We start from the raw sequence: 24,050 nt of genomic DNA on the forward strand, positions 1-24,050 counted from the left end.
CCACAGGCATGCAAAGTACAACACGCCTCTGTTATCCTCCTAAGAAAATGGTGGGGGCTGGGTTCAGGGGCATGGCTTTTGACCTCTGGCACCATTTTGGCTAAGCCGGGGACCCTCTTCGTCTGCACGAAAATTCAAGCCTACAAATTTAAAATAGCTTGCAATGAACATGAAATTCTCTCACAAAATTACCCATCATTTGCTACTGATTGACACTAAATTGGTAACTGTGTACAGAGAAGCCAATAATGGAAGAAGGAACACTCATTGGAAGCAGGGGCAGTCTTCTAAAGTTGTGGTTGAAGCACAAATTAAGAGAATTTTATGTTTCATCTCATCCATGCAGTGTCTTACATCAGAACAAAGAATGGAAACATAATCCTGTTCTTTAGCATGTATGCTTCTCACTTTCGTGAAAACAAAATTCACCAGGAAAAAAAATGATTGAACAATCTTTTCCAAAGAATTGCAGGTAGCCTACTGGAATTTTGAGGATGTGATCTCATGCACAGATGACTCAGAATTCCCTTGGAGGACTAGCATTGTGATTGATTTTATTGCAAGCAGGCCTTACCCCATGTTTCTGTATTGCAACATTTGTAAGATGCACAAACATGTTGTCCAGTTCATTGGTACCTGGAGTGTATTTGACAGTGCAGAAGCGGCAAAAGCCCAGTTTATACCTAGAAAAAAGATTTTAAAAAGATGTATTTTAAATGCACAAAATAGTGGACAAATAAAGACTTTGGTATCACACAAGAAAAAAAATTCCAGCTTACGTCCCTTAAGATTCCTCCCTTACGATCTTAGGTATCTGTAGCTTAGAAAACATGTACAAAATACCGGGCTGCAGTTTACAAATGCGAAGTTAAAGTTACATTCTGACACTGTCATCTTACTCCAACATATGGAGACACTCAAAGACATCTTGCTGGGCCCAGGAAGCATTCCTGCCCCATCTGGTTTACAAGAATCCCACATAAGTGTGACATTTTAAAATTTATCTTGGCCTCTGGTGGCCCATTCATGGACTTCTGCCATGGTCAAGTTGTTAGGCATTAGCTCTCCCACTCACCATTCCCACTAGTTGGGGAGGGGATTAAAATCAACTTCCACAGTTTCTATACCCAAGACTACTTCTACTTCGCATTGTCAGGTGTCTGTACCTTGGCATTTGCAACAGGTATTTATGAAATAAACTTCTAATGAATGTCTGTGTTCAAAAGATGTGTTCAGTATAGATGCACCCACAGATCAAATTTAATAAGTTTTAATAAATTTAATAATCATTATCTGAAAATAAAGTGGTTGAGATTTGAAATTGATTTAACTTACATGTAACATTTTAATGGACGAATTGAGGTTACTAGCACATAGAAACGAAGGTCAAACTTCTTCCCACCAATTAGTAATGGATTGTCTATGTAGAGGGAGATGACATAAGTTTCCTTGCAAGGGGTAGTAACAAAACTGCAAAAGAAATGAAAATCAATAGTGGCATCCGGGACATTGGTGGTGGGCCTTGCAACGAGGGTCCTCTTAGACTGGAGGGCGTGATGAGGTGAAGAGTAAGTAAGGTGATGAAGCCCCAAAAGATATGTCTGGATTTTCTTTACAGGAACCTAATAAACCTTTGGGCTTTGTAGCTGCTTTTCTCCAACTGCAGGCGTTTAAAGTACTTATGTTCTTGCTACCATTTCTAGGTACGAAATTCTGTACTAGAATGTGACTGAGCCATTCCAATGACCTAGCTGACTACATTGGCATTCTGCTTATCTAACACCTGGGGAAAGGAAAGGGAACAGCATCAGAGCTATTGAGTCCCATTTTGGGTACGTTAATTGAGGAAGAATGTCAAAGCCATGGGGAGAGTCTGAAAGAGATTCACTAAACTGATAGCAGGGATCAGAATCTTTAGTTATGGGGAGATAATGGAGAACATGGGCCTTTTTCACCACAATAAAGAACGTTTATTAGAGATGGTCTGATAGAGGTGTTCAAAGCTATTAGTGTTTATTAATAAGCTAAATAGGGAGGAACAATTTCCACTTGTTCGTGAGACTTTTTTAGCATGCTCCATTCTCTTCTGTTCCTCCGTCTTTTTTGTTTCTTATTTCCTTTTGGGTGGCAATGGTGCATGGTACAGTGTGATGTGGCAGGGAAAATAGCCATCAACTGCTGCAAACAGCATTTGTTTGGTAAAACATTGAAGGGCACAAGCTTTTCATATGGAGTTTGACTCCTCTTTCCCTTATGCTCTCCTGCTGTTGTTCTTTCTTCATTATAATGGCAAACAAGTCTTTGTTGATTGAGAATTCCATACCTCGTCCACTGTTCCTCTCACTTTGGGTGGGGAAGTATATCCTGAGGTCTCATAGTTCTACGCAGTTTATGAGAAGCCTAATATTGTAAATGGGGGAAATAAAACAAAACCAAATGTTTGCAAAATTCTTTCCAAGCTCTGGTAATTGGTAGACAAAGTTTCAGCACTCCAGGTTCAAATGTTCTTCGCTTCCACCAGTCTCAGCTACAACTGGCAACAGTAACAGCTGAGAAAAAAGTCATGATAAGTCACCCCAACGTATTGCAAGCAGCTCCTGAAATCGCCACACACTAACTCCACTGCATCTCATTATATTTAAATAAGCACCACACTCTGCCAAGGAATTTACAGAGTACACAGGTCCTAGGAAGACTTAGTGAGGAACTTTGAAGAGTGCTCTTCAGTAGACACAACAGAGTAACTGAACCAGCTACTACACAAAGACCTGTGTTCAGGGTTTTCTGACTGTACTGGGAAGACCGAAGTCATTTTCCTTGTGCTCTGCCTATTCAAGCCAAGTCCCTATGGAGCTGACTGACTTTCACAGAGTTAAAATCGGTCCATTTATTTCTATACTCACTTAGGAGCTTTGTTGTCACGAGACCATTTCTTGATTTGCGAGAGCTTGTTGATAAGGAATATTCCTTTTCCCTGAGCCTTTCCACAGGGTTTCATGATCCAGGTGCTGCTTGGATTTTTCCTAAATTCTTCCACAAACATGTTATAGTCTGTCGGTAGCATAAATGTAACCGGAACGAAATCTTTAAAAACACAAAATTAATCCTTGAAAAATTAAACTTATGCAATAGTGGAATCAAAACCAGACTGTGCCAGTGTAAAAATAGCACCTGCAACTTATCATAAAATGATGCACGGTGACGTCGGGTGGGCATTCCTACGTCACCGCGCATCAGTTAGATTCCCGCCGAACTGTCAAAGGCCTATTAAGGCCTGTTAAAAACTAATTAAAATTGTTAAATGAGCTGCCCGTCCAACCTTAAGGTTGGAGGGCAAGCGAAGAGCTCAGGCGGCCTTTGAATTTTTCATGAAACCTCATCCATGGGCGGGATGAGGTTTCATGAAGTGTTTAAAAATTCAATAAAAATTTTCAAAAAAATTCATTGGCATGTCCCAGCTCATGTGACACTGTCACACGAGGGGACATGTTTTAAAAGTTTTTAATTTCTTTAATTTGATGTTTAAAACTTAAACAAATCTCCCTGAGGCACACAGGTGCCTCGGGGAGGTTTCTGTGCTCTTTTGTGCGCATTGTGAGGGGAATTGAACACAAAAGTAGGGAGGTTATGCTTCAGTTATACAGAACACTAGTGAGAGCACATCTGGAGTGCTGTGTACAGTATTGGTCACCTTATTTAAGGAAGGATGTTAATGCTTTGGAAGCAGTTCAGAGAAGGTTTACCAGACTAATATCTGGAATCAGCGTGTTGTCTTATAAGGAAAGGCTGGGCAGGTTAGGCTTGTATCCGCTGGAGTTTAGAAGAGTAGGAGGCAACTTGATTGAAACATATAAAATCCTGCGGGGTCTTGGCAGGGTGGATGTGGAGAGGATGTTTCCTCTTGTGGGAGAATCTAGAACTAGGGGTCACTGCTTAAAAATAAGGGGTCGCCCATTTAAAACAGAGATGAGGCGAAATTTTTTCTCTCAGAGGATCGTGAGTCGTTGGAACTCCCATCCTAAAAAGGAGGTGGAAGCAGAGTCTTTGAATATTTTTAAGGCAGAGGTGGATAGATTCTTGGTAAACAAGGAGGTGATAGGTTATCGGGGGTAGATGGGATGCAGATTTGAGATTACTATCAGATCAGCCATGATCTTATTAAATGGCGGAACAACCTCGAGGGATCAAATGACCTACTCCTGCTCCTTGTTCGAATGTACTGCCAGCTATGACCAGCATATCACCCAAATACATAGTAACACACCCATTGATACTCTTCCCTCTCTCTTGCAGGACAAGGTGGCACATAACATGCAGAAGGAAAACAGCAGAGAATCCGTAAGAGACAAGCATGCTTATATCTCCTGAGCCCCTCAGAGGAGATAATGCTGGGAATTATTGGGCCGGCAGTGACTCATGCCGTTGCAACTGGTGTTGCAGAGAACATCCAGGATGGCAGTATGTACCCAAGGACTGCTGCCTGACCAGCCAGAGCAGCCTCTAGACAAAGATCATAAACATACATCTGATGAAGACGTGCTGCCATTCGATATGACATTTGCAGCGTCCAACTCAGATACTGGCAGGATCAGTATAATGTAAATGAATGGCCACAAGTGAGCTGAGCTAGGTAGGGGAAAGGATAGTGCAAGTGCCAGCTAACTAGAGGGCAAGGTTGCAGCTGAGTTCTGCTGCAGAGGCCTCAAATGAGGACATCAATGGAGCATTGCACAGGAAAAGGCAGATAAGCACATACACAGAGATGGTTGCTGCATTGGCAAGCTGCTGCAGTGCCGGTTTCACTGTCAAGGAATATGGATAAGTGCATCTCCAACTTAGCATAGGGCTGTGCACAGAGCTTGGAGCCTAACTTTCTAGTGTGGAAATGATGACCAATTCCATGGCAGCGCATGTGAACCAGACAAGATGAAGGATTTGGTGGCCAATGCCTCAGCTTCCATTGCAGCACAGTCAGAATCATCCATTGTGCTGCAATGGAAAATCAAATTGAGGTCATGAGATCCATCTTTGTTGCCATGCAAGCCCAGCTTGCTGCCATGCAGGCTCAGAGTGCTGCCATCGTGGCTGTAGATACCAATGCTCAAAGGGCCTTTGGGACTTTTACAGCTGTCCAGCAATTTGTGCTCCAGCAGATTGTTAGGATTGCTGAGGTGCTGCCACAGGGTGTGGCAGTGACTCCATGATGCAAGAACCTGTTGTCCTCTCTCAGGAGGAGAAAATGTGTGCTTCCACCACTGTCACTCCACCAGTGTCTTTGCTGATGCCTCTCAGCCAGCCAATCCAGGTTTGTTTTCTCCCAAGCTGAGGTGATGCCAGGTTCTCAAGCTTTGAGCTGCCTGAGGTCATTCTGCAAGGCCATTGCAGCCTCCCAACAGAAAGTCAGGAGTTCCAACAGCCATAAAAACAAAAAACTACTGCGGCGGATGCTGGAAATCCAAAACAAAAACAGAATTACCTGGAAAAACTCAGCAGGTCTGGCAGCATCAGCGGAGAAGAAAAGAGTTGACGTTTCGAGTCCTCATGACCCTTCAACAGAACTGAGTAATATTAGGAGAGGGGTGAAATATACCTTCAACACCTCTTTGTTCCTTTGTCTGTGACATCTTTTGATTATCTGCTGCTATCACTGCTTGCTTGTCCCTACAACCACCTCCCCTCCCCCCAACTTCTCTCCCCCGACCTTAAACCAGCTTATATTTCACCCCTCTCCTAATATTACTCAGTTCTGTTGAAGGGTCACGAGGACTCGAAACGTCAACTCTTTTCTTCTCCGCCGATGCTGCCAGACCTGCTGAGTTTTTCCAGGTAATTCTGTTTTTGTTCCACCAGCCATGCTGCATCCACAGGGGTAGCACTGCAAAGGCAACCACAAGACAGGAACTAAGGGAAAGCACAAGGGTGAATAGTTCAGTTTGTATCTATTATTGAGTGTGTTGTTGGATAAAGTTGTTATGAAATCATTTTTTTGTATTGCCTTTTATTTCAGGATTTTGGCCTAAAGGACACTACATAACAGGTCCATAGCAGAGGGGTGGAAAGGTGGGTAAGTGTGGAGCAATGGTGATGTGGGCATATTTTCTTGGGAGCCAGAGTCTGATTAGCCACTCATGAACAGCCAGTCGAGTGTGATGGTGCCTCCTCCCTTTCCCCTCCTCCTCCTCTTCATCTTCCTGTGGTGCGCACCAAAGGCCTGGTGGTAAGGGCTACACCCTCATGAGAGCCAGGTTGTGCAGGATACAGCAGACCACCATGAATTTGGAAACACTCTTTGGTGGGTAAATTGGGCCTGCCCCCGAGTGGTCCAGGTATTGGAGTTATTGTTTTAGAATGCTGATGGTTTTCTCCATCATGTTCCTGGTCGCAGTTGTACACACTGTCCATGAGTGGTCTAATGGCAGAGGAGAGTTATAAGCTATGTCATGTAAAGCGGGTAGCCCTTGTCACTCAGCAGCTACGCTCTGGTTTGTCGTGGTGGCTTGAACATGGCAGAAATGGCTGACTGGCACAGGTTAAAAGCATCCTGGCTGCAGCCAGGATAACAGGCATTCACTGGCATGATACTCTGTGTGCCAGCTGCATGTTAAGGGAGGGTGCACGTGTATACAGCTGCTGGCTCCTGACATCATTCCCTCTACATTGACAAAACCACATGCCTGCACTGGCTCCTTCTCTTAGCTGGTTAGAGAGAAGGAAAAGAAGTCCATCTCCTTGTGCACAGGACCTCTGTGACATCCCTGATGTAGGGATGCAAAGTGAACTGTCAATGTGGCTATGTCACCGGCTCCAGCTTGGAAAGATCCTGAGGTGTAGAAATTGAGGGCTACGGTGATCTTGACCGCCACTGGAGCGTTAGCTGGCTTTCTGCGCAGCCACCTTCAAACTCCATTGAAATCCTTGAAAAAGTCCAGTGCCACTCCCTTCTGACTCTAACAGCTTTTGAGAGCTCCTCCAACAACACAGCTTTCATGAACTGTGCAGCAGCAAAAGAGAGTCAAAGGCACCTCACCTGAAAGTCCCATGCTGACCCTTTTAAATAGCACTTGTGGAGCGGGGGCCCTCATGCAGCTGAGCACATGGTCAGCTGAGAATATTTAAGGGAGGGCATTAACAGGATCTGCGAGATTGGGTGCCAAATCAGCGTTAGTCACTGAGTGATGACACTATCTGCCCAGCCTGCAAGCATCTGGATCCCTTCCAACATGGCAAGCTGTACCGGAAGTGACAAAGTGGATTGGCTGCCATTTTCAGTGCCTCTGGACTCCTGTAGCACCAACACTAGTGACACTTTGCAGCACAATTGCACATTCACTGTATCAAGTAGCCGTAAAGTTCCAGGTTGAATCTATTGTCTCTGCTTGTTGCTGATGAGTTAGTTGACATCAGCCCAGGAAGTCGTGAGAAGCTACAATTGACTCTGGTGATCCTGCACTAGGGAGAGGGAGAAAAAAATTTGCTTCAGCTCTTGCTTGTAATCACTATTCAGTGATCTCAGTAGAAAGTGAGATTGTTTGGATGCTGGGTGGGAGTTCAGGATTGACTGTGAAAAATGGGATAGTGCACACTTGGAAAGTAGACATGTGGCCCAGGGATTAGAAAGCTCCAAGCAAATGTGCAATCAAACCTTACCTTCTGGGAAAGAGTTAAAGGAATTAAAAACGGAAAGGAATTTAACAAAATAACACACCTTAACAAAATACCTCCAGGACAGCGTTAATTTGTATTTAGATTTGATAACTGCCTTTTTCTTGGCATCAAAGAATACTGAGCAGCTGAGTTTCCTTCAATAACCAAAAAACAAAACTAACAGCTGCTGTTCTATAAATACATTAAACCCCTAGAGTGGCCAGGCATTACTCGCTTACTAAGAAAAATATCCAGTCTGTAACCAACATCATTTACTAGATGCTTATATATGGGAAGATTTAAATACAGTTTAAAGTAAACATTTTTAAATAAGCAACAACATCGTTGGATGCATGCATTTCCTATTTTAATACAAATTGGCGGGTTTCTGCTGTGAACTTGAATTTCCATCACTTGAAATGCAAATTATTTCCACCAATGCATTTACCAAACTGAAACTTTATCTTAAATTTGGATGTCTATTTTTATTGTGCTGGGTTAGGGGTTGGAAAGTGCAATGTACAAGATCTGAGAATTGCTATTTTTTGGGGGAGTGGCAGGAGCTGCCGAGGTTGGATCCATTATCAAGAAAACTAAAATCCTGTGGTACCACCTTTTAGCAGTACAGAGAACTGTGATAGTTCATTGGGACTCCTCTGGCAAATATATTACATTATGATACCACTTGTAGAACAAATGAAAGTGTGATGTTTTTGATAGAAGGTCGGACTAGTCTCTCACTTAAAACTTGTCCACCTTATGCTCATGCATGTACTTTGTCAAAATAGCAACAGTCATCACATTTCAAAAAGTAAAGTGTTTTGAGACATTTCAATTTAACATACGAACATACGAATTAGGAGCAGGAGTAGGCCACTCGGCCCCTTGAGCCTGCTCTACTATTCAATAAGTTCATGGCTGATCTGATAGTAATCTCAAATCTGCATCCCACCTATCCCTCATAACCTATCACCCACCCCCTTGCTAACCACGAATCTACCCATCTCTGCCTTAAAAATATTCAAATACTCTGCTTCCACCACTTTTTGAGGAAGAGAGTTCCAAAGACTCACGGCCCTCTGAGAGAAAAACTTTCTCCTCATCTATCTTAAATAAGTGACCCCTTTTTTTAAACAGTGACCCTTAATTCTAGATTCTCCCACAAGAGGAAACATCCTCTCCACATCCACCCTGTCAAGACCCCTCAAGATCTTAAAGGTTTCTATCAAGTTGCCTCTTATTCTTCTAGACTCCAGTGGATACAAGCCTAACCTGTCCAGCCTTTCCTCATAAGACAGCCCGCCATTCCTGCTATCAGTCTAGTAAACCTTCTAATGCATTTACATCCTTCCTTAAATATGGAGACCCATACTGTACACAGTACTCCAGATATGGTCTCACCAGTGCCCTGTACCACTGAAGCATAACCTCCCTACTTCGTAATCAATTTCCCTCACAATAAACAATAACATTCTATTAGCTTTCCTAATTACTTACTGTACCTGCATACTAGCCTTTTGTGATTCATGCACTAGGACACGCAGGCTCCTCTGAATTTCAGAGCTCTGCAATCTCTCACCATTTAGATAACAAGCTTCTTTGTATTTCTTCCTGCCAAAATGAACAATATCACATTTGCCCACATAATACTCCATTTGCCAAGTTTTTGCCCACTCAATTAACCTATGTATGTCATTTTGTAGCCTCCTCATGTCCTCTTCACAACATACTTTCCTACCTATCTTTGTGTTGTCAGCAAATTTAGTAAACATACCTTTAGTCCCTTCATCCAAGTCATTTATATAAATTGTAAAAAGTTGAGGCCCCAGCACTGATCCCTGTGGCACACCACTCGTCACATCCTGCTAACCAGAAAAAGACCCATTTATGCCAACTCTCTGCTTCCTGTTAGCTAGCCAATCTTCTATCCATTCTCCCATTATCTCTTCTTTTATACTTTAGCCTACCAAATAGTTACAATTAGGGGGCCTGTACACCATTCCCACAAGTGACTTCCTGCTTTTATCATTTATCATCAAAGCCCAAACCGCTTCTACATCCTGGTTTCCTGAACTTAGGTCATCCCTCTCTAATGTGCTAATATCATCATTAATTAACAGAGCTACCTCTCCACCGTTTTCTAATTTCCTGTCCTTCCTAAATGTCACGTACCCTTCAATATTCAAGTCCTAATCTACGTCATCCTGTAGCCATGTCTCTGTAATGGTTATCAGATCGTACTTATTTATTACTATTTGTGCAATCAGTTCATCTGTTTTGTTTTGAATGATACGTCCGTTTAGATACAGAGCCTTTAGTTTTGTCCTTTTATTATTTTTGTAGTGTCTAGTCTTATCTGCTGATTTATCCTCAGATTTATACTCTCTGTCCCTTCCTGTCACGTTCTATTTATCATTTCCCATATTACTACCTTTCTCTCTTGCCTTGTCTCTACTCTTTGGTTTACCACATCTTCCCAAATTTGATCCCTTGCCCACACTATTCAGTTTAAAACCCTCTCTACTTCCCTAGTTATGCCGCTCGTGAGGACACCAGCCCCACCACGGTTCAGGTTGTAATAAAGGACAACAAACCATTTGATTTTCTAATTGTTTGCTGTACCTGCATGCTAACTTTTTGTGTACGAATACACCCAAATCTCTCTGAATATAAACATCTACAAGTTTCACATCTTTTAAAAATATTCTGCTTTTTTATTCTAAGACCAAAGTGAATAACATCACAATTGACCACATTATACTCCATCTGCCACCTTGTTGCCTACTCATTTAACCTGTCTATATCTCTTTGCAGCCTTTTTGTGTCTGCCCATCCCAGCTTATCTTTCCACCTAGCTTTATATCAGCAACAAACTTAGATACATTACTCTCTGTCTCTTTGTCTAAGTCACTAATATAGATTGGAATTGCTGAGGGCCCAGCACTGATCCTTGTGGCACTCCTCTAGTCACAGCATGCCAACTTGAAAATGCCCTATTTATTCCTACTCTCTGCTTCCTGTCCATTAATCAATCTTCTATCCACACCAATATATCATCCCCAACTCCATGCGCCCTTATCCTGTGTATTGACCTTTTGTTTGGATTTCTAAATCTCCCTTCTTTCAAACCACCCCCCCCCACTCAGTTAGTTTAAAGTCATTTCCCAATACTCTGACCCTATTTTCTGGTGCACTCTTATTTTTGTACACTCTATTCCTTCTTGTCACACTCTGGTTACCATTACCCATATCACTACCCTGCACTATTGCCTTGTCCTTTCTCTATAACTTTCCAAATCTCCCCTCATGTGAGGCCCACCCCTCCATTTAGTTTAAAGCCCTCTCTTTTTCTTCTTCAGTTCTCTGCCTGAAGGCAGGTCTGATCCACAGTGTCACAATCGCCCAAAGGTAGGTCTCAAATCCACCCCAGCCAGACCAGGGATCAAACCCCATGCTGTTGGTGCCAACCTGATCCACATTAGCCATCCAGCCAGCTGAGTCAACCAGACCCCTGCAAGGAGTCTGATTTGCTGTGGCAACATACACTTCTCTATGTATGTTGTAGCCTGGAGCTATGGTAGAGATTCTATTTTCTTTCATCACATAGCTGACCAGGAATTTCTCCCACTCATACTGCCTGCCATTGGTGTATTGGAGGGATTTACAAGTTGACACAATCTGTTTGGCCACATTATGAACGCACCTTTCTTGGCAATCAAGTCCCGGGTGGGACTTGAACCCAGGGCTTCTGACTCAGAGGCGGGGATGCTATCACTTCACCAGAAGACCACCTAAAGTCCCTTCTACAGTCCTTTTTATACAGCTCAGCTGAAACTCTAAATTTGTGCTTTTGCTTTATACCTGCTATCTGACGAATATTTCCACTATTTTCTGTTTTTTAGAAGAAAAGAAACTATACAAAAAGTACTCTAGAATCTAGTTATGGTGTTTTCTCTAATGTTATACAAGCTGCTTATATTAATGGTTCTATACCAATGGGCAGAATTTTCCGTGCCCGCTGGTGTCGGGCGTGTTTGGCAGCTTGGAGCAGACAATATGGCAAGAAAGCCAAAAATCGGTTTCACGACGTTGTGAAACCAGTTTGCAATCGTTCGCTCTGCCCGTCAATGGTGGGCCGCGTTCCCCGCTGTTGGACGTCGGGAGCTACATTGTAATACATCTGCATGTCATTATAAGGCCAACCCGCTGGAATCATGCCCCTACGCTGGATCATCCGAGCACATCACGCCGACGTGTTTCACAACTGTATGTAAGCGACGTGCACCTGGCGAGCTGTACATCACTTGGGACTTTGAGGTTTGTTTGCCTACCTTGCTTCGTGCAGCATTCGCGATCATCAGCGCCAGGCTTCACAGACAGCACCACATCACTTTTAGGGGGGCTCACGGGCAGGTCTCTACCTATCAGTTCAGCCATATGGCAGGAGTGGCTTTTCAATGGCTGCAGGGCTAGGGCTTGCTTGGGGAAGGGGGAGAAGTAGCCTCAGGCAAGGGAACAGGCTGCAGGGCGAGAGCTGTACAGGTGAAGGGGGTTATCCCAGGGTGTGTGTGGGGGCACAAGTTGATCTGTGCAAGTGGCCTCAAGATGGTGAGGACTGAGGAGGCAGTCTCCAGAGGAGATGAGGCCAGATGGAGATGTGAGGGTGTGTGTGAGAGAGTGAGTGGTGATTTCTCTTGAGCTGGCAATGAGTGAGACACCAGTGAATGTGTGATGGGTTTGCTTGTGTGAGTTTAGAGTGATCAGCACGGGTGAGATCATTCATCCTCTTTTTGCATTGGATGGCCAACCTTTTCTGTGCAGCGTTGGCACTGATCACCACTGCCACTGCCTACCAAGTGGTGAGATTGCTGGACCTCCTGCGACCAAAGCCAGGATAGACGACATCACGGCAGGCCTCCACGGTGTCCAAAAGGCATTCCAGGGATGCGTCACTGAATCAGTGGGCTGCAGTCTTCTTGCCTTTTGGGGCCATGTCTTTTTTGCAGCAGTCCTGGGCTGGAAGCACCGAGAGATTTGCACGCAGCTGCACATTAAATATGGCGCTCGGCGTGAGGAAGCGGCGAGGTGACCATGTGGCGGGCGAATGAAAATGGGCTGGGCGTGTAACAGGCGGCCAATGCCATACCATATGTTCTGTGCTACCATCCAAGATGAATCTTTACCTCTCTATTTTTCCTTTCATGAGACAAAGCAAATATATGTAATAAACTGTGGTTAAAAATATTTATGCTTTTGAAAGTACATTAGTGGAATAAAAATATTAATTTAACAAAATATGTAAACTTTCTACAACCTTCAATCTGTCCAGTAGTTATAACTCCCAGCTAGTACGATGCAGACTGCAAATTGGAATTTGACCAGTTAGGTGCTCTAACTGAAAGATATGAAAATCATAAGTAAATCCTACTTTTCTTCAGTATGTGCAATCAGCAGTGATAAATCTTAACTGTTAGGCAAATGGTGATGTTAAGTGAAGCTTATGTGTGACAGCTGTACACATTTGGAAAAGATAGTTCCAAAGGCTTACAGCACATATAAAATGCAACACAAATAACATTTTTATCAGCTGAGTTTCATCTGTTTAAATTTGCATTCCCTAAAATATAACTTCCTAAATTTACACAATTTCAAAAGGCTTATTGTTAAGATTATAGAGTTTAAGTTTTACTTTTTCTTGAGATAGTTTATCAATTATGTTAAGACTTATCTAGATGTCAAGTACACAAGATTTGTAGATACCTGAGCAAAATGCAAAAAAATGATAGAGTGGCTTTATTTAGCCAAAGGCAGATGGAGGTAAAAGTAATGTAAGCAGTGAAGAAGGATAAGGCTTTCTAGCCTGTATCTTTGACTTTTTTCTGGATCAGTATGTTTTTAATTCAACATGGAAGGAGGCGGTGCTGGATCCAGTGATTTAAATTAAGAGAAGAAAAGAACAAAAGGAAAGATGGAAGGAAGGTCTAACTTACATTTATGTAGCGTAATTGGTGGGTTAAAAAAAAAAACCCTGAATGCTGAAGGAAGTCAGAGAGGATCTGACTCTATCTGTCAAGCATGCTAGGAGATGAAAGTTATGTCAGAAAACTGGAACATTGAGGCCATGGCACATCTGTTTAAAAGGGGAAGCCTTGTCCAGATGAACAGTTATTGTCTGGATATCTATTGCCCAGTCATCCTAATATCAGATGTGGATAAGTTTTCAGAGGCCAAATGACACAGGATAAAACTTTAAAAAGATATGAGTTAATTAAGGATAGCCAGCGTGGATTTGTAAATGACTAGTCATTTTAAACAACTTTAGTAGTGTTCTTTGAGGAGGTAACAGATCAAAGAAGGGACAAATAAGAGAATTGTGGTTAATGCATTTTCTTGGCATTGAAGGAATGTAAATAGTGTCGCATTCCAGGGGCCAGCACTGTTCTCAATGTAGATATATATGATCTGGACTCGGAAGAGACAGAGGCTAGAAATCCGTTCATGTCTAGAATTGGAAAGAAGTGAAGTGCAGCGTTGCAAAAGATCGACCATCTCTTGATCTGGCTCTTGATAGCACTTGCTCATATACTGACACCTTGTTGCTTTTAAAGGGTAGCTTAGAACAGGGTCTGCATGTAGTGACTCACAGCGAACAAATGTGCAGGAGTTAGAGTGGGGGGATAGGAGACTACAACTGTGTTTACTGGAATGCATAGTTGCATATCAATTCTGCCGCAAAAGACTCTGTTGCTGACTCTGATGACCCAACCTACCAAAAAAAATAGACTGGGAAATGTTTGGTGCACATGGTGGAATTCATCCAGATGGAGCATCTTATGACAACTCTGACAGCTTTCATAGAAGTACAAACTGTTGGCATGGAAGTTCAGACGACACTATGGCAGCAAACACACTGACAAGTGCTCCATGAATAGCCTCTGTATGGACTTGTGTTCAGTCCCCTCCCCCTCATGCTCCCTGCACGGAACTTTAAGGAGTGATTGAACACTACAGAAATGCCTAGAGGTCAACAGATAACCATAAATACTAAACCAGCAACTAACCTGCATGATCTCTTTAAATAGCAGTGGCTTGGAGGCCTTCATAATGATTAACAACATGCTCTCATAAGGCCAACATGCTCTAATAAGGCCAATACATGGCATATGAAGTACTAGGGTGCTCCAAAAATGGAAAGGGATCATCATCTCTGTACATTATTCTAACTTTGAAAACTGCCAGTGTACAATCCTTACAATGGTGTTACCTCCTATATCAATGGGCAATGCATTTCTAACCTGCCATACTGGGGACTTAATAAGCCGCTTTAAATCTGAGAAATGGGTTGTACGGAGCCCAATTTCTAGGCTATTTTGGATATGTTCAGTAAATTCTTAATTAAGCCACTAGATGGAGAGATTCACTTTAAGGACAGCAGAATTTGGAATTCGCTTCTTGTGATAAACAATCAGTGATTGAGCACAAAGACTGGCAGATGTATTTACACTGATGTACTGGAACATTATTAAAAAGCACAGAATGTTTTCCACCAAAGTGCAGTTCCACAAACTAACAGAAGCAGTACAATAATGATGAGGCAGACTGCGTTTAACTAATAACTGCCCAGTAAATCCAATCCACGCAGTTCCATCATGAACTATTCATTTGATCAAACTCAGATAGGGTGATTCCTTGTTCATTAAGGTTTGGTAGAATTCTAACTATTGTTTTCTAATGGCTCGGTGCAGAAAATGAATGGTCTAGTGTGGAACTGTGTGAGGTTCAACTACCAGTTTGTGCTATGCTAAGAATTGGGAAAATTCAGACGGTATCCCCGCTTAGAATGACAATGTAGCGTCTCCTTCCAGAAAGTGTACATGTGGGGATATCAGGTGAAGACCAGGATTTTGATGCTCTCCAAATCCAATTGCCTGCTGCCACTCAGTGCCAAAACTCACACGTAAAGGATGGCCGTGAAGGAACCATGGCCCATGGGACTATACCCCAACACCTTCAGGAAAGGAGGGAAGAAAATTTATGGGCAAAAGGTTGACAGAAGTTTTCCCCAAACCTATTCCAGTACTTTGTGTAAGTTCTTTCTCTCCTGCCTAGTCTATTTAGTTGAGGTAACTTGCATCACTTCTAATCCCTTTGGTTAATCCAGGAAACTATTCAGATTCATTCACCAGATGGGAGAAATCCAAACTTTTCATCTTCCTTTTAAACTGGGAAATTTAAGCCTACCACATCTTCAATGTTGGTGAACAATTTAATTGCTAACTGCACAACCTGCCCTTTGTGTGTTTTGCTTTTACTCCTGAGTTCTCAATGTATGCAGTTGGGAGAAACACCACGTTTGTAATGTGGAGTATAATTAGAATTATAAGCATCTTTAATAATTTTAATACAGGAGCTGGTAAGACTAAGCTTCAGGCTCATGTGACTTACAAGTGATTTTTCTGCAAAAACATGGTGCGAGAAGAAACAATTGCGGCAGGTGAATGGTATAAAAAAGATGTATTACTTTCTCTGGTACTTCTGGAGACTGCATTGAGCTGCATGGGAACGGAGCTGGAAAGAATTAATTGCACAACTATCCAAAAAGCTGCACTGGACAGCCATCCCAATTTTTCCAATGCTATAATTGATAATTTCTTTGCACAATCATTTGTTCTATACAACATTAAGCACTCAGTGCCAGGCCTGTCTGTTGCACTTGCTGGACATAGAGTAGTCATAAAAGAAGTGAAGCGTCAAGAGAGTGTAACAATTGGGAATTTGGCAAGAGTGAGAATTTGGGGCAGCTTGGAAAGGAGCTGCTGTTTTTTCCCCCCAATACTTGTAGTGGTTTCTGCCAGCTTGAAGTAAGTATTTAAAATTTTTGTCTTGTGTTTTAGTGCTTAGAGCAAGCCAGTGTCTAGAAAAAAAAACTTAACAACAAACTAAAAAGTAGATATAAATAATATAAATAATCTGGTCTATGATGTAGCAGAGCTACAGAGTTTGTGTGTCTGAACTACTGTGTGGACACTGAGACTGTCCCAGGTGAACACATCTGCAGTAGTTGTGTCTGTCTCAAATCCTTCCAGCTTAGGGCCCATGAGCTGGGGTGTGATTTGGAGACACTTTGATGCATTAGGGAGGGGAAGCAGTATCGGGAAAGTTTGCTCCAGACTTCTGGTCACACCTCCTAGAGAGATGTAGATTCAGACTGGGGTTGGTGTGATTGGTAGTGTGCTGAGTAAGGCTAAGATAAGGAATGAGGAGCTGCAGCAACTGATCCTATTAGTAGGTACAATATAATTGTTGCCTGTGAGTATAAGATTGTTGGAAGGAAAAGCCAGAATGCAGGCCATGGCACCTTAGAACAGGAGACTGTCCAAAGGTTGTGGGATGGTTGGGACGGTGGGGAGGGGTAGGGGCTGGAGGAGAAGGGGAAGCATAATGCAGTGATTGCAGGGGATTCAATAATCAGGGGACAGATAATATCCTTAGTAGGCAGCATCAGCAGTTACCTGAATCTTGAACCGGCTTGAACGAATTGTGTGGAGCATCAAATTCTGTTGAAGGGTCATTCGGACTCAAAACGTTAACTGTGCTCCTCTCCGCAGATGCTGCCAGACCTGCTGAGTTTTTCCAGGTATTTTTGTTTTTGTTTTGGATTTCCAGCATCCGCAGTTTTTTGCTTTTATCAAGTTATTGTGTTCCATGCTGGGGTCAACAACATAGGGAAGAGTAGGCAAGCCTACTCAGAAAGTACCAGGTGCTAGAACCTCAAGGTAATAATCTCTAGATTATTACCCGAAACACACGTAAATTGCCATAAGGAGAAGAGGATTAGGGAGGTGAACATGTGGCTGAAGGAGCGATATGGGGAAGAGGGGTTCCATTTCACTGGACACCAGCACCACTATTGTGACAGGAAGGAACTGTACCATTGCAACAGACTCCACCTGAACCAGGCTGGGATCAGAGACCTAGGGGAATGGGTAAATAAGGCAATCCACAGTTAAGCTAGTAAATGGGTGGGGGTAAATCAATATTAATTGCAGACATGATAAATGATGAAAAATGCATTGTAAAGATGCATTTGATGATGGATTTAATGATGATGCCCATCGCATTTTAGTAAGAAAAATAAAATCATACTGTATTCATGGTGCTTTAACTAAAACAATGGGCAGAATTTTCCCAGAATTGCATTAAGTGCGGTAGTGGGCGGGTAAAATGGAGTCCTACCTGCCGGCGAAAATGGTGGGTTTTCACGCCGTATCTTCCCGAGCCCGCCTTGTTATATATTCACTCCTGCAAAACACACCATTTCCATGGCAGGCGGGATCTCATTCGTCCACCCGCCATCACCCCACTGTTGTATCACGCCAGCCACCATCTTTAAAAGGCAGTCGCCAGCAAAGCGCTCGTCACCACCAGCTCCCCACCGCTGTCCGGGAGACATGGCCAGCAAAGGCAAAAGGACTGCAGCCCCAGCTTCAACGACGGGTCCCTCGAGTGACTGCTGGATGCCGTGGAGGCCCACCAGGATGTGCTCTACCCCCGCTCTAGTCGCAGGATGGGTAGCAATTTCACCAACCCAGCTTGGGAAGTGGTGGCAGTGGTGGTCAGTGCGAATTCCCTGCAGAGAGGACAGCCACCCAGCGCCACAAAAGGATGAATGATCCCCTCCGCTTGGCCAGGATAAGTCACTCTTTTCATCACTCCCAACACACACACTCACAAACCCATCACACATCCACAGGGCCCTCACTCACTGCCAGTGCAAGGGACATCACCATTCACTCTTTCACACACAACTTCATTGTCCTCATCCTGTCCATGGGACCACTCACCATCCATACAAGCCAGGCATACTTATCATCTGGCCCAGCAGGCATCCTGATACATTCTCCCCATCTCTATCCATGCAGGACAAACTGGCTCACAACAATAGGGAAAAGTCACAGACAGTTGGAGCGATGCCAGAATTCAAAGTTCTGACAGAATTCTAAAACAGAGCCATCCAGCTGGCCGGCAATGACCAGGACCGGGTCCTGTGCTGACGGTGAGGTTGGCGCTACTCTACCAAGGGAGGGTCCAACAGTGCAACATCCATCAGACAACCATGCTGTGAGTGATGTGTCCTGTTTCACAGGCCACTGCCATGCATTAATTATCTCTCCTTGCTTTCTCAGGCACATCTGCCAAACAGCTGACAAAGCCCATGATCCAGGGCCTCCAATCAAACTTTGAAGAAACCTCTGTAGGAGGAATCTGAAGGCACCCTCCCTGAAGACCCATCACAGCGCTCACCCACACCCTCCACCAGCGCACAGACAGACACCTCAGTGGGACCTAGCTTTAGAGTAGCCTAAGGATCACAACCTGGTGAGCACATCGCACTTTCTGATCCACAGCAGGCAGAAGCAGGGACTTCCCAGGTCCCCAGCATTCAGAGGATTGCTGGAGGCCAGAACGTTGCTGAGTCCGAGTCAGATGACGAGCCTCTGGACTCGGTCATGTCACAGTTGCTGGAGCTGCAAAGGCAAGCTCGGGAACATCAGGAAAGGATGTCCGCTGCACTCCTCAGATTGCAAGGCACAATGGAGGAGTCCGTCCGTCTTCAGGCTGAGGTGATAGTGCCGGCAAGCTAATGCACCGAGGTCAACACTGGCAGGATGGCGGCCGCCATGGAGACCTTGGTCTAGGACGTCACTCTTGCATTGATGCCATAGTTGGCCTCCAACAGTGTGTATGCGAGGGGGGTGTTGGGCAGCTGGATCTCACTCCAGCCACCCCTTCCGCTCATGGAGTCAGCCAGGGGCCCTCCGGCACTCATAGGGAGGAGGATCAGTAGGTACACACTCCGGGGCCATCCACCCAGGTGACTCTGGGAGTGACCGGCCCATATGACTCCCCTCTTCCTGTGAACTCTGCAGATCCAGCTTCACAGGCCAAGGATGGTGTCACTGCCACAGAGCAGGACCCTGAGAGCAGGCTGGGGACCTCCAAGCCTCGGCCCTCCAGAGGATGCCCACCAAAGCCATCACAGACAGGGCGTCACAGTCAGCAGGCTGCCTCCACCTCTGCTGTGGATGTCCGGGGAGCACCAAGATGTAGCGGCAGGGTTAGAAAAGTTAGGTAAAAGTATATGCACAGCCTGGCCACGGGTGTTGATCACTTGTACATACTGTTCACTATTGTCAATAAACTCCTAAGAATGTCTCCCTGCCTGTGGCACCTTGTTCTGATGAGCAGTGTTGTTGTCACTCAGATGTGAAACCTTTCTGCGCAAGATAAAGGCAGATATCTCAGTCCAGGGCCTCTTCCCTGTTCTCTGTGCAGCCTTCAGACCAAAGTGATGGTCCAGCCTCACTCCCTGGAAACATTACTGATGCCTGCACCTCGGCAGTGCTGGTCATTGCTGCCAGAACATAGTGGGCAGGCACCACAGAGTTCTCTCATTCTCTGTGTGCTCTCAGCACCTTTAAGGTGGGGCTGGCCCCCATCACACCAGCATCTGCGACCAGTGATGTTGTACACCTGAAGAGCTGAGGTGCTGAAGGTGGACACAGCATCGGATTAAAGTTTCATGGTTGCGTTTCTGAATAGCCCTGATCATGGAGCGCAAGAGAGCTGCCCTCGGCCAGACAGGAGTCAGACATTCTCAGAGGCTATTTGAAGATCTATGGAGTGTCCTCACTGCATGTCATCATCCTCCTGCGATCGAGCGACTATTAGGGCCTCCACTGCATCTTCATGACAGGAGCATTCTCACAGAGGGTATTGGCACTGCGATAAGCCAGACTGGAGTCAAAAGTTCAAAACTGCAACGTGAGGATCTATGGGGACATCTCACTGCATGTCGTCATCATCCTCCATAAATCTGGCAGTTATGAGAGCCTCCTAAGTGGGCCTGCCTCATCTAGCCAGTGCGAGAGCCTCATCCCTGTTGTCATCACCACTGAGGACCCCCTCACCCTCATCCCTGTTGGCATCCTCCTCATCGGAGGCAACGTGCTGCTCCTCCATTTCCTCCTCAGCCAGCTCCTCTCCCCATTGCAGCGCCAGGTTGTAAAGGGCAGAGCAGATGACGACGATGCGTGACACCCTCTGTGGACTGTATTGCAGGACTCCACCAGGCTTGTCCAGGAACTGGAACTACATCAACATCCCGATGGTCTGCTCCATAAGTTGTGAGCTGCTGCATGAGTTTCATTATAGTGTCACTCTGCTGCAGTCTGACGCTATCGCAAGGGTGTCATCATCCACGGCCTCTGTGGGTAGCCCTTGTCCCCAGGAAGCCAACCCTGCAGCCTCTGTGGATTCCGGAAGACTGCAGGGATCTGCGAGCAACTCAGGATGTAGGCGTCGTGCATACTTCCTGGAGACCGTGTGCACACCTGCAGGATGCGTTTCTGGTGGTTGTATACCAGCTGCATAGTTCAGTGAGCCCACTGAGTGTAGTGTTGGAGACCTGAGCGCCACATAAGTGCAGTCAACCATACCCTGCACCTGTGGGAATCCCGAGATCAGAGCGAATCCAATGGTCCTTACATCCTGGCTGTCCCGGTCCCGGGCGAAATACACAAAGTTGTGTGCCATGGAGAAGATGGCATCCGTGACCTCATGGATACATTTCTGGGTGGCGGATTGTGAAATCCCAAGGAGGTCACCTGTGGAGCCCTGAAAGGAGCCACTGGCATAGAAATTGAGCACCGCAGCCACTTTCACAGCCACTGGCAGTGGATGTCCTCCATGTTCCCTTGGTGCCAAGTCCTGCAGAAAGTGGCAGATGTGAGCCATCAAATCCCTAGACATGCGCAGTCATCAGCGACTCTGGTTCTCAGTCGTCTGCAGGAATGACAGGCGACATCTATAGATCCTGGGTGTCATTAGGCGCTGACCAGCCAAGGCTGTCTGTCGCCCCTGGGCAGTGTGTGCGGGAGCCCCTGCTGCCCCTTCTTCATGAGGTTGCTGCTCCTGCCTTTGCAGAGCCTGTAGCCTCAGTCGCTCTCTCCTCTGTCTTCTATAGTCTCTGTAGGCCATCAGTCATTCAGCTAGGTCACCAGGATCCATCATCCTGACGTGGTCCTCCTGTCACATGAAAGAGAGAGAGACATGGTTATCATGGCTGTACTTAGCACCTTTCCTGGCCCTGTGTGTTCGCCCCTTAATGCTTCCCGGAGGGTGCTGGTAACCCCTCGGATAGCCAGAGATGAGTGCACTGTATGGCTGCCCTGTCAACCTGCGACATGGGGGCCCAAACCAGGATGCTGAGATTGCAAGAGGCTGTGAGCGCCTCCAGCAGTGACTGCTACATGGCCACATGGCCAGTGTTGGCGAGGAGATTGTACAACGTGTGCAGTCCAACTGTTCCGCAGTCCAATACAGTGGTGGTGGACTTGAAGTCTGTGCCAGGGGGGTTGGAGCGCTTGGTGGTCCTTTGGTGCCTCTGTATTACTTGCATGGTCGGGCAGGCCAGGAGCCCAACCCCAATCTGCGCCTGAACTGTCTTAGTTGCTGAGGCCTGGTCATTTTATACAGGTGTCCCTAATGCGTGGCCACTTCCCTCGCTTACCCTGCCCACCACCTCGATTGCCTGTGCGCAGGATACAGCACCAGGGCAGCACTTGACACCCCCACACTCTCAGCAGTCGCCTCCGACCCCTGAGTCCTGTAAACAGCGGACGAGCTGTGGAGAACACTGCTGCTCACTCACCTCAGATCCCCCAAAGTGAAGGCCGCCAAGTGTACGTCGCCTGCGTGCTGTTGTGAAACATGTCGGGGTGCTTTCCCGCCTATGTGGACAGATGATACGGGGGGGGGGGGGGGGGGGGGGGGGGGGGGGTGGTCCAAGAGCCTGGCAGGATGGCCTTTTAATTATCTGCTAATATATTACAATTAGCTCCCCGCCGGCCGATGGCGGGAAACGCGGCCCTGGGCGGGCTGAGCGGAAGATCACGACCTGCCTTCACACCGTCAAGAAGTGGGTCCCGCCATATTTTCCGCGCACGCCACCTACCACACCTGCCACCAGCAGGCTCAGAAAATTCCACCCAATGAGTTTACTCTATTGTATCGAATTAATGCAAATCATAATGAGGAACTATGCAAGTTTCAAATTTAACGCAGAGCTCTGCAAACTAAGTTAAATGGTTGTAAACTAATCAACATCGCTGGATAACGGTCTGTTGGTAATAAAAACTTCAGTAGAGATCACATAACAGGTAAAAAGTACAGTCAAGAATCTTCAAGATAACTTTATATATTGGAATTCAGTCAGTGTATCCTGCAAAATAATAAATGCAGGAAGAGGGTGTCAAGGAAGTGGAGGTGCCAATATATCTCACCTTAGAATATAAAGTGTCTAAGGAAACATACACGACATATCCTGCATCAGAATACTATAAATGACATGCAAAACTGACAGTAGTTAAGAAATGCATATCCCTGAGCTTGTCTAAATTGGCTTAACATAAAAGGCAATTACCTTTTAGATATAAGCAAAATACTGCAGGTGCTGGAAATCAGAAACAAAAACAGAAAATGCTGGAAAAGCTTAGCAGGTCTGGCAGCATCTGTGGAGATAGAAACAGAATTAACATTTTGAGTCCGTATGACCCTTCTTCAGAGCTAGGTTTTTCCAGCATTTTCTGTTTTTGTACCTTTTAGATATATTAGCTTCAGGTTAAGATGTCAAACATAAAATGAAGTCAATTCAAAAAAATAATATGCATGATTGAGGGGGAGGGTTAAGGGTTGGGGGGGCATTGGGGCGGAGGGAGAATGGGGCAGAAGGGGAATAAGGGGCCCAGAAACAGGAGAAGCATCAGGGCCCATGCTTTCTCTCCTGGGACCTGGTTATGAGGTCTACAGGAAAGATAGGGAAAATATTATTTTTAATATGCAGTATTAATTTGTTAGAATGATGAGTGGAGTAATATTTTTGGGGATGATAGTATTATATTTTTTGTTTCTACTGATTACAGTTGTTTTGGCTAATGCGCTCCACATTATTGATGCTTTCTACATTGAAGATTGGCAATTGCAATATATATGCTGAATCCTAGAACTTTTAAGTTTTGATCATTTGAAATAAATACAGTATATTGTTTTACATATGCTGTTAATTAAGTTATAATATTTTGCCACTTTGATCCCAAATAACAATAGGATATACAACATGGGTACCTAAGTGAACATATTTGCCATTTTCATCCTTTTCTGCTAGAGGACTTCCCTCTTTTTCGAGCTCTTTGCGATAACGCTTTATGTTCTTAATCATCAAGTCCTTCCTGGTCAGCTCGGAGTGGTTGGGGAAGTGGTTTACAATCTGATCATCTGAAAGACGGTAGCCATTTTCAACACTGAAGACATTCCGGATGGTCTGTACACTCATCCTGTTTGGTAAA

The 24,050-nt window shown here is 44.9% G+C and overlaps 1 protein-coding gene across 1 annotated transcript in view; it reads right to left on the reverse strand.

Annotated features, from left to right (window-relative positions):
* Positions 1-24,050, reverse strand: part of LOC144696373 (polyglutamylase complex subunit TTLL1-like) — a 65,684-nt gene that overhangs the window by 27,085 nt on the left and 14,549 nt on the right. The window contains 4 exon segments of the mRNA XM_078567583.1: positions 575-683; positions 1,336-1,470; positions 2,904-3,084; positions 23,830-24,038. Coding sequence (XP_078423709.1) covers positions 575-683; positions 1,336-1,470; positions 2,904-3,084; positions 23,830-24,038 — 634 coding nt within the window.

Source organism: Cetorhinus maximus, chromosome 22 (assembly GCF_964194155.1).
Source record: "Cetorhinus maximus chromosome 22, sCetMax3.hap1.1, whole genome shotgun sequence".
Taxonomy (NCBI): domain Eukaryota; kingdom Metazoa; phylum Chordata; class Chondrichthyes; order Lamniformes; family Cetorhinidae; genus Cetorhinus; species Cetorhinus maximus.